This window comes from Nannospalax galili, unplaced genomic scaffold (genome assembly GCF_000622305.1).
Source record: "Nannospalax galili isolate Female #2095 unplaced genomic scaffold, S.galili_v1.0 scaffold1431, whole genome shotgun sequence".
Taxonomy (NCBI): Eukaryota; Metazoa; Chordata; class Mammalia; order Rodentia; family Spalacidae; genus Nannospalax; species Nannospalax galili.
In genome coordinates, this window is record NW_008329675.1 from 395,182 (window position 1) to 406,902 (window position 11,721).

Genomic DNA, 11,721 nt, shown 5'->3' on the forward strand with positions numbered 1-11,721 from the left:
ACTGGTCAGATCAGAAGGGGAGAAACACCCAAAGACATGACGAGGTGATTACATAAGCCCCTTCCGCTGTCTGAAGGCTGTGCTTATGCCCTTACCACTGCTGACATGGCTGTATGTCTCCTGTAGGCTTACTCCTGAGGCTAACCAAAAGGCATTGATAAGGTCTTGACACATCTATGTGATATATGGCCAGTCCTATACTCTGGAAAGCAACCAAGGGTCACATTTTACAGGCACCCAAGTTCAAACTTGGGGTACCCAGATGGACACTGAATGAGGGTTACATAAGCCACAACGCCCCTAGGCAAAAGGGGTTACACAAAGAGATATAATGGTCTATTAAAGTATAAATTGTATGTAGGGACAGATACCTCATCCCGTAAGAGACTAAATCTCTGATGAGCATACAGGGTCACTGAGGAGAAATGAAAAAAAAAAAAAATGGCACGCTTTTAATAATGTCTTGGTCTGAGACAAAGGCTTAACCACCACCCCCCATCACCCCCAGCCATCAGGGGCCCATTTCCAATGGACCAGTCAAGACCAGTATATACAAGACTAAGACCAACCTACGTGAAAAAGTGGCCAACAAATTCTCCACACTATACAAAGTTTTTCAATGTAACCACATTACTTTTTTTTTTTTTTCTTTTTTGAGACATGGTCTCTCTGTAGCCCCAGCTGACCTGGTACTATATAGACCAGGCTGGCCTTGAACTCAGAGATTCACTATCTCTCAAGTGCTGGGATTAAAGGTGTGCATCACCACACCCGGCCACATTACTTCTTAAAGAAAACAATGCTAATATATTTTCAATTTTTTTTTCGGAGCTGAGAACCAAACCCAGGGCCACTGAGCTAAATCCCCAACCCCAAAATTTTTTTAAGAGGCCAAGTACTTTCACCATTGACTCTGGGCTCTGGGTCACCCTGACATGGTTCTGTAAGATGCTTTAGTGGCAGCAATATGGTTCATTTAGCACCTGCTAGTCACAGTAATACACGGGCAATCTCTTACCCAAGTCCTGGGAAAGACTGTATGGTATCATACAGGAGAAAAGCCACTAGTATCCACCATCCTAACACAGGATTTAAAAAAAAGTAGCCTACATCCTCTCAGAATGCAAAGATCTTCCCACAGTGGTTAATACTTCTAGGAAATAACCCTAGCAGTATTTTTGCCTGTGTGAGGGACCATAGATGTAAAAATAGAGAAAAATGCTCTAGCAGAGCACACTGTACATGCACTCAACCAGACTCATAAGGCTATGGCATTTCTGGTGGATGAAAATCGTGTTACAAAATAGAAAGGCCTTACATTTGCTGACAGCTGCTCAAGAAGGAACTTGTGCTGGGTTACACATCAAGTGCTATGAATATATTCCAGAAAATGAAAACAAATGTAACAGCTGCCTGATGAGTAAATAATGAGGTACAAACAATCTACCAATTAATTCAAGACAGAACAGTGATGAGACAGTACCTCTACTACCCTAAAGTGGAACATCCTAAGCTTAGGAGGTATAGCCTGTTTATTGAGAAGTTGTTCCCTGTATTGTTGCTATGGACTATGGGTCCAATGAGTGACCCATTCCAATAAACACCTCTTGAGTAAAAGAGGCGGAATGAAGGAAATCAAGGCTGTGTGGGCCTGTTGACATCCAAACAACATGGCCTTGATATGGATATACAACATGTCCAAAATGGCTAACACTAGACATCCACAGCACAATGATTTGGAACAAAGTGTCTGACACCTCAAAAAATTACAATATTGATGTAATGTGCTTTATCAACAATTTTGACAAGAAGCTACCTTCATATGTTTTCCTATAAGACATTCCTAGGACCAAGGATATGTGTTCTCACACTGGCTACCTGCCAAGTGGCTTCTGAAACTTGTCCAGAGAAAATCAAACATGTTACATATGCCAGCAGCTCCACAAATTTTCTTTAATCTCCTGTCTCCTCTCAACCCTCTATCCCTGGCCCCCCAAACCCAGACTCTAGTTATCTGTTATCAATTGAGATCTGACTTACAAGAGAAAGATTTCTTATATTCTGCACATTGATAGGACTTTTCAACTATATGTGAACTCTGATGTGCAACAAAACATGACAAAGTGTTTTCCTTTTTAAACCACATTCTATACATTCAAAGGACTTCACACTTTTATGAGCTCTCTGATGTTGAGTGAAGTGGGCCTGGTAGTAGTAGACTTTTCAGCACTGTTTATATTTATAGGGAGTTTCAACTGCAAGTTTTCTCATGAACTGTGAATGCAGACTTGCAGGATTTTCACTGCTTTTGAGAACCAAAGGTCTTCTCACCAGTGTGAGTTCTCATGTGTCTCGCGTATACTGAGAAGAAATTAAATGTAGGATTTCCTGCACTGCTTACAATTGTGAGAATTCTCATGTTTGAGTTCCCTGATGTTGAGTTCTTAGAGCAGAAACATTTCCAACATTCTGTTCATTCATACAGCTTCTAACTCTATGGGTTACCTGGTGCTCACTGAATTTATACTTGGAAAGAAAACTTTATCATATTCTGTTATATTGTGGTATGGCTTCTGTGGGAAAGCAGACATTTTGTAGAAGGCGCCTCCAAACTGTTGAAAATCATGGAGTTTTTCACCTGAATGTCCACACTGTTGACATTCTTAGGGTTTGTCACCTGTATGAAGTCTTTGATGCAGTGAGCTCAGACTTGTTGAGCTCTATGTATTCTGTATATTCATATGGTTTCTGACTTTAATGATGTTTGGTGCATCAGGAGGTGCTAACTGCAGAAGGCCTTCCCGGACTCTGCTTTGACAGTTATCTCACTTGTATTAGTTTGTTGATTCACCCTGAGAGCAGACATTTTGCAGAAGAATTTTCCACAGTTCACATTCATACGGCTTCTCATCTGAATGAATTCTCAGATGTGCAGTGAGATCAGAGTTGCTGGGGAAGGTTTGACCAGACTGTTTACATTCATAGGGCTTCTCCCCTGTATGAGTCCTTTGATGTATAGTGAGATCTGACTTGCGACCGAAGGCTTTTCCACACTCTGTGCATTGATAGGGCTTCTCCCCTGTGTGGGTTCTATGATGCAATGTGAGAGCAGACATTTGGCAGAAAGCTCTTCCACACAGTTTACATTTATAGGGTTTCTCACCTGTATGAGTTCTTTGATGCACAGTAAGGTGACACTTCCTAGAGAATGTTTTTCCACACTGTTTACATTCATAAGGTCTCTCCCCTGTATGTGTTCTTTGATGCTTGCTGAGAGTAGACATTTGGCAGAAGGCTTTTCCACACAGTTTACATTCATAGGGTTTCTCACCTGTGTGTGTTCTCTGATGCACAGAGAGTGGAGACTTGCTAGAGAAGGCTTTTCCACACTCTTTACATTCATAGGGCTTCTCCCCTGTATGAGTTCTTTGATGCACAGTGAGGTCAGACTTGCGGCAGAAAGCTTTCCCACACTGCTTACATTCATAGGGCTTCTCCCCTGTATGAGTTCTTTGATGCATAGTAAGCTCGGACTTGCAGCTGAAGGTTTTCCCACACTCTTGACATTCATAGGGTTTCTCCCCTATATGAATTCTATGATGCATAGCAAGCTCAAACATACTACAAAAGGCTTTCCCACATTTTGTACATAGATAGGGCTTCTCCCATGTGTGAGCTCTCTGAAACATATTAAGGTTTAACTTGAAGTTGAAAGCATTCCCACATTCTGAACATTGATAGGAGTTCTCCACTACATTACTTCCCTGATGCACAGTGAGCTCCAACATGCTGGAGATGGCCTTTGCACATTGTTTACATTCATAGGCCTGCTCACTTGCATGACTCCTTTGATGCACAGCAAGCCTAAAATTGCTGGAGAAGGCTTCTCCACACTGTTTACACTTATAGGGCTTCTCCCCTGTATGAGTTCTTTGGTGCACCTTGAGAGCATACATTTGGCGGAAGGCTTTTCCACACAGTTTGCATTCGTGGGGCTTCTCTCCTGTATGAGTTCTTTTATGCACAGAGAGTGGAGACTTGCTAGAGAAAGTTTTTCCACACTCTTTACATACATAGGGCTTCTCCCCTGTATGAGTTCTTTGATGCACAGTGAGGTCAGACTTACGGCAGAAGGCTTTTCCACATTCTGTACATTGATAGGGCTTTTCCCCTGTATGAGTTCTTTGATGCACCCTGAGAGCAGACACTTGGTAGAAGGCTTTTCCACATTGTTTACAACTGTAGGGCTTCTCCCCTCTATGAGATCTTTGATGCACATAGAGGTAAGACTTGCTGCAGAAGGCTTTCCCACACTCTTCACACTGATAGGGCTTCTCCCCTGTGTGAGTTCTCTGATGCACAGTGAGGTCATACTTGCTGCAGAAGGCTTTCCCACATTGTGGACATTTATAGGGCTTCTCCACTGTATGAGTTCGCTGATGCATAGTCAGCTCGGGCTTGCTATGGAAAAATGCTTTGCACTGTTTACACTGATAGGGCATCACACCTTTTTGAATTATATGGTGTTGAATTAAGTTTGACTTGCAGGAGAGAGCTTTTTTGCATTCTGTACATTGATATGGCTTCCCACCTGTAGGAACACCTGTAGGTGTTTTCTGATGTTCGCCAATATTTGACTGACTGTAGAAAAGTTTCCCACATTTCATACATTCTTGGGTATTTTCATCTGTACAAGTAGTCTGATTTTGAGAGAGTTGTGAATCATAGTAGAAAAGGTCCCCACCTGTATATTCATATGGCTTCACACCTGTATGACTTGCCTGATGTACAATGGGTTGTGACTTGAAGGAGAAAGTATTCCAGCATTCTTTACGTTCATACGATATCTCCCTATCGTATGTGTGAGACATCTGATTCCTGCTCTGCTGTGACTTCTGGTAAAATGTCTTCGTACATTCCATACCTTCAAACGACTGTCTCTGTTGGATATTCTGTTGCACTTTTAGGTCTGCCTGTAGATAAAGTAATTGGTTATATTTCTTTTTTAAGTTATTTTATTTATTATTATATGGGTATGAGTGTACTGTCTGCATGCATGTCAGTGCACCTGTGTTGTGCAATCCCCACAGAGATCAGAAAAGGGTGTCATATCCCCTGGAAAGAGTTACAGACTGTTGTTAGCCTTCACGTGGATGCTGGGAATCAAACCCTGGTCCACTGCAAGAGCAGCCAGTGCTCTTAACCACTGAACCATCTCTCCAATCCCTTGGTTATATTTCTATAGTTATGAGGCTTTTCTTTTTTTTTTTTTTTTTTTTGTTTTTTTGAAACAGGGTCTCCTTATAGCCCCAGCTGGTCTGGAACTCACTATGTAGACCAGGATAGCCTCAAACTCACTAAGGTATGCCTGCCTCTGCCCCTCCAAGTGCTAGAATTAAAGGTGTGTGCCAGCATACCTAGCCATGAGGCTTTTCTTGATATGTACTTTCTAGTATTATTTAGGTATGATTTCCTCAATCACTCCACATCTCACTGAACCCCAACCTTGCCAATGTGGATAGAATGGCTCATCAGGGATCCTGATCTACCTTTTAACTACTGGAAAACAGGTACATGCTAAAATGGCTAGTGTTATACAGGGGTGCTAAGGATCCAAACTCATGTCTTCATGCCTGCATATCAGGCATGTTGCTGACTAACCCATCTCCTCAATCCTCAGTTAAGTTCTTGAGAAAAACATTCCAGAAGTGTCTACATCCTATGCTCGGATTTGAAACATGTTAACAGCTTTTTAAACGTTTTACTTACTTCACCAATCTCTTCATTGGATGTCTTGTCACTGGTGATTCCAAACTGCCACCAATGTCTCTTGTCATTTTTCCAGATAGCCTCTGTCATGGGTGTCACCTTATGAACATCTGAAATGACATTATAAATATTACTTTTTATAATCACATTTAAATATTTTTTTCCAATACAAATCTAAAAGTGTGCCTCCTAATCCTCAATGTAAGTTGTAAAATAATGTTGGCCTATGTTAAGTGCATACACCTCAGACTGCCATGACTACATATAACAAATTATACTAGGCGGGAGTGGTGGTACACACCTTCAGTCCCAGCACTCAGGAGGCAGAGGCAGGTAGATTTCTGTGAGATCAAGGCCACCTGGTCTACGTAGTGAGTGCCAGGGCAGCTGGGGTTACAGGGAGACCCTGTCTCAAAAAATGAAAATAAAAATTAACAAATACACTACTATATAAAATGTAGAGCTATGGCATGTCTGTTTATGGCCTTATTTCACTCTGTTAAACAAGTGGAGGTAAAGTCTCTCTCCTATATTTGAGCAGTAGGTTTCTACATGGTAATTTTTACCTGCTACCTTCCTCCTGTTCCACTTCTCTAACTATACATAAAATATCACTCTATACCACACCAGTTCCACATGTGAAATAGGAACATTTTCATCAGTTACATTTAGCATGCCAGAATCATTAATCTCTCTCTCCTAACAGAATAGGGAAGGGTTCTTGTACATTTCCATTTGTGTACCTCACCATGAGTTTCCCATACTCTTTAATCCATCTTATGTTTTACACATATTATTCACTACTTGGAACTTTAAGCTTTGAACATTCTTATTTATTTTTAATGTGCATGAGTGTTTTGCCTGCATGTATGTAAGTATACCCATGTCAATCAATGTCCATGGAGGCCAGGGAGTCAGATCCCCTGGAACTGGAGTTAAGAACAGCTGTTAGCTGCCATGTGGGGTGGTGGAAATCAAATCCAGGTCTTCTGGAAAAGAAACTCTTAACTGCAGAGACATCTCTCAAGCCCCAACTTTGAACATTCTTGACTTTGACTTTAAATCTATATTAAGCACATGAGACAAAACATGGTAGTTCTCATTTTGATTGTTTCTCTGACCATGAGAAGATGCACTTCTGTTCATATTTCTACAAACACCATAATCTGATTCTTCTTTAGGGCTTAATAATACAATATTTCTAAATAAACCTCATGTTCATTGATGAATCCAATGATGGATATGAAGCATGAGACCATATTTGGGTGATCGTAAATGATGCTTCGTTAAACATGGTCCTGTAGGTATCCTTACGTTAATTCCATTATGAGTATGGCCAGGGGCAGAACAGCTTCATCATGTAGTAGATAATTTTTCATTTCTAAAAAACTCCAAAGTGGCTGGAAAATTCAACATCATCACCAATGCAGAGTATGTAAGCATTTCTTACTCACATATTCTGAATATTACTACCATGTTGAATGTGTAGCTATTAAAGAAGTTTTTTTCTCTGGCCCAAAGGATACCTTTTCATTCTGGTTCCTTCTTGCACTTTTACATTTACAGGTTTTGTGGATGTGTTTTCTGTGTATGAATGTTTTGCCTGCATCTATTTAAATGCACCTGTGCACACAATGTCCATAGAGGCTAAAAGAGGGCATCAGATCCCCTGGAACTGGAGTGCCCACCATGTAAAAGCTAGGAACTAATACCAGATCCTCTGGAAGAGCAACAAGTGCTCTTAACCACTGGGCAATCTCTCCAGCCCCACAGTTAAGAGTTTAAAAGAAAAAACGATAAATATCTGTAAAGTATTTTTCTGGATTAACTGGCATAGGAGGGTCTAGAACAGTGAGGAAATTTCCATTCATAGGCAGGTGGGCCTGAGCTGTATGCAAAAGATAGCATACAGCTGACTTGTTCAGGGAGCCTAAGTGGCAATCAGCCTCTGTGGTCTCTGCTTCAGGTACTACATTGAGTTCCTGCCCCTGATTTCCCTTATTGATAGATTGTGACCTGGGTGTTACAAGGTGAAATAAACCTTTCCTCCTGAAGGTGGTTTTGTTCAGTTTTGTCACAGCAAAAAAAAGCAAACTAGAACACAACCCATGGGTATATGTCAATGTTTCTGAGAGAACCTTGGTATTTTTATTAATAAAGGTCTGTAGCAGGCACGCAGATATTTCCAGAAATTTTTTTTTATCTTTTTGAGACAGGGTCTCCCTGTAGCTCCAGCTGACCTAGAACTCACTATGCAGACCAGGCTGGCCTCGAACTCACAGAGATCCACCTGCCTCTGCCTCCCAAGTTCTGGGATTAAAGGTGTGCGCCACCACACCCGGCCCAGAATTACTTTTTAAATTATTATCAATTTTTATGTGTTATGAGTGTTTTGACTGTATATAGATAAGTGCACATGGGTACAATGCTCACAGAAGCCAGAAAAGGGCACCAGATCCCTAGAAATGGAGTTTCTGATAGTTGTGAGCTACCATGTGGATGCCAGGAACCAAACCTAGATCCTCTACGAGAGCAGCCATCTTTCTAGTGGCGCCATCTTTCTAGTCCCCAGAATAAGCTTTTATACCATTTCTCTGACAAGTTGGTGTTGTTTTGATTGCATGACTTTTTCTTGTTTACCCATTTCTGAAGAGTATGTTCAAATTTCCAGGGGATTGCATGAAATATGTACATGGCTTTCCTGAATAAGATACTTGGCTATATTAATTGCATTAATCCATAAACTTGTCTGGTTTTTAACTATTCTGTCTTCAATTGTTTTGTTTTTTGGTCTTTTTTTTTTTTTTGAGACAGGGTCTCCTTGTAGCCCCAACTGGCCTGGAGCTCCCTGTGTAGACCAGGCTGGCCTCAAACTCACAGATATCCACCTGCCTCTACCTCCCAAGTACTGAGATTAAAGGCGTGCGCCTGGCATCTTCAATTATTTTATTAGAGTTTTTTGTTTTCTATTTTGTTCTTTGTTGGTTTGGTTTGGGAGGGAGGGGGTCTTTGGTTTTTGTCTGCCTGTTTTTTGAGACAGGGTCTCACTTTGTAGCCCTAGCTGGTCTGGAACTCACTATATACTAGGCTAGCCTCAAACTCAGAAATATGCCTGCCTCTGCCTCCAGAGTGGTGGGATTTAAAGGCATGCCAACACCATACCTAGCATGTATAGTTTTAACTATAGAATGCTTTCACCTAATTAGAAATTTTCCTAAGTGGCTTAGTTTGAGGGGGGGGAGGTTGTTCTTTTTTTTTAATTATTTTTAATTATGTATATATGTGTGTGTCAGTGTAGGGGTATGTGTGCATGAGTGCAGGTACCTATAGTGGCCAAAGGCTTCATATCCTCCTGAAGCTGGTGTTTCAAGTGGTTGTGAGCCACCCAGTGTGGCTGGGAACTGAACTCAAATCCTCAGCAAGAGCAGTACACACTCCTAACCCCTGAGCCATCTCTCCAGCCCCTTCTTTTTTCTTTTTTAAGGCTATTTGAAATGATACTGATTTCCTGATTTTCTCCTAACCATTTCCAGTATTAATATATAGAAAAGATGTTTGGAACTAAGGAAGAAGCTCAGTCAATAAAGTCCCTGTTACTCAGAAAGCTTTGATTTCAATCTGAAGTACTACATAAAACCAGGTACAGTGGTTCAAGTCTTTAATACTAGCACTGAGAAAGTGGAGGCAGGAGCATGAATATTTCAACACTATCGTCAGCTACAGTGACTTTGAAGCTATCCTGGACTACATGAGACACTGTCTTTTTTTTCTTTTTTTTTTTTTTTTTTTTTTTTTTGTCTTTTTGAGACAGGGTCTCCCTGTAGTCCCAGCTGACCTGAACTCATTATGTAGACCAGGTTGGCCTTGAACTCACAAAGATCCGCCTGCCTCTGCCTCCCAAGTGCTGGGATTAAAGGCGGGCGTGCTTTTTTTGGTCTTTTTGAGACAGGATCTCCCTGTAGCCCCAGCTGTCCTGGAACTCACTATGAAGACCAGGCTGGCCTTAAACTCAAAGAGATCCACCTGCCTCTGCCTCTGCCTCCCCAGTGCTGGGATTAAAGACACTGTCTTAAAGAAAAAAAAAAAAAGCCGGATGTGGCAGCGCACACCTTTAGTCCCAGCACTCAGGAGACAGAGGCAGGTGGATCGTTGTGAGTTGCAGTATTGTTGAAAGCACATAGAATTCCAGTGGCCTGCTGCCAGTAAACTTACATTCATGGCTACAGGAAATATACCTGTTTCTATTTTAGGTTTGGGAAGGTGCAAGATGGTGTCAAATTCAGTAGTCCACTTTAACCTTAACTGTCTGATCTTCCTGCCTCTACCTCCTGAATGGTTGGATTTCAAGTGTGCAGTACTTATACCTGGTTTTATGTTATGCTGAGGATCAAACCCAGGGCTTTGTGCTCAGTTACTCTGTCAACAGAACTGCATCCTAAACCTAACCTCTGGTTCTTTCCAGTGTTCAGTTGTGTAGTGATTTTGTATGACACACTAGTTTTGGAGATTGGTTGTCTGTTTTTTAGTCTTTTTCAGACAGGGTCTCCCTGTAGCCCTAGCTGGCCTGGAACTCACTGTGTAGACCAGGTTGGCCTCAAACTCAAAGAGATCTGTCTGGCTCTGCCTCCTGAATGCTGGGACTAAAAGCGTACACCACCACACCTGGCAAAATTGGTCGTCTTTATCCACAAATCATGCAGAACAGTTTCCACACACCCTCTACTCCTTAGAAATGAAAACGGAATAGTGGAAAGCCTAGGAGGCTGTGGACACACTGAGGGTTTTGGTGTGGGTGATAGCCACTAGGCAGCCATGGAGACCAATGGGGTCAGATGTGAAAACACTGAGAAAATTAAGAGTTAGGGAGCTTGAACTATGGAGGCCTTGGTGGTTGCACCTTCTTTGATGAGATGAGCATCACTGCTTGTGGATCAGTCAGAGGATGGGAAGACTGAATGCTGAATGAGCAAATTCCTTCCCTTCAGACCTTTTATCTCTATGTGGTTAGCTGCACAATGGACTGACATCTCTGAGTTCCCATCTAATTAGTCTGTGGATCTTCATAGTCTGCTCTCTTTTTTTTGGGAGGGGGTCTTTTTGAGATAGGGTCTCCCTGTAGCCCCAGCTGGTCTGGAATTCACTATGTAGACCAGGCTGGCCTACCACTCAAAGAGATCTGCCTGCCTATGCTTCCCGAGTGCTGGGATTAAAGGCATGTACCACCACTCCATGCTCACAGTGTGCTCTTTAACACACTGTTGTTTACTACTGTTGGTTTCTGAAAACTCTGAAAGCCACAGGCCAGAGTCCTATTTCCTGTTGGTCTGCCACAACCTGACACTCACAGCACATCCTTTAGATTGGACTTTGCATTCCTTTTGTGAAAAAAATTTGTGCCTATTGGAGCCAGTAGCCCACAAATTACAGAGCAGATATTCAGTACTGGATCCTTGTATACCAACATGTAAGTTGTAAATTTAATGGTACCCATTGCTGACAACATTACCTTGATGTGCCAACAGTCAACCAACATAAGGCACAAACTATCAAGGTGAGGACAGAGGAATTATATCAGACTGCAGCTACAACCCTATAACCCTCAAATCCTGTTGATAATTTTCAGTATTAGAGGATAGATAAAATGCTTCTCCAATTCATGGCTTTCTTTCTTTATTTCTTTCCTCTTGGTATTTACTCTTCCTCTTTCACATTCCTTTCTTTTTTGCTTAGCTTTTATTTTCCTTAAAATACGTGTTTTCTGTTGTGTGTGTGTTTGTATGCGTGCATATGTTAGGGAGTGACTTGTTAATCCTGTGAATGTGTGGAAGCCATAGGACAACTTTATGGAGTTGGTTCTCGCCTACCTTTTTTAAAAAAATTTTATTATTATTATTATTATTAATTATTTTTTGGTCTTTTTGAGACAGGGTCTCCCTGTAGCTCCAGCTGTCC

The 11,721-nt window shown here is 41.5% G+C and overlaps 1 protein-coding gene across 1 annotated transcript in view; it reads right to left on the bottom strand.

Moving 5' to 3' along the window:
* Positions 1 to 775: 775 nt before the first annotated feature.
* LOC103740568 (zinc finger protein 345-like) overlaps positions 776 to 11,721 on the bottom strand; it is a 21,045-nt gene continuing 10,099 nt past the window's right edge. The window contains 3 exon segments of the mRNA XM_029567515.1: positions 776 to 2,891; positions 2,893 to 4,973; positions 5,770 to 5,879. Of these exon segments, the coding sequence (XP_029423375.1) occupies positions 2,783 to 2,891; positions 2,893 to 4,973; positions 5,770 to 5,879 (2,300 nt within the window). The 3' untranslated portion in view covers positions 776 to 2,782.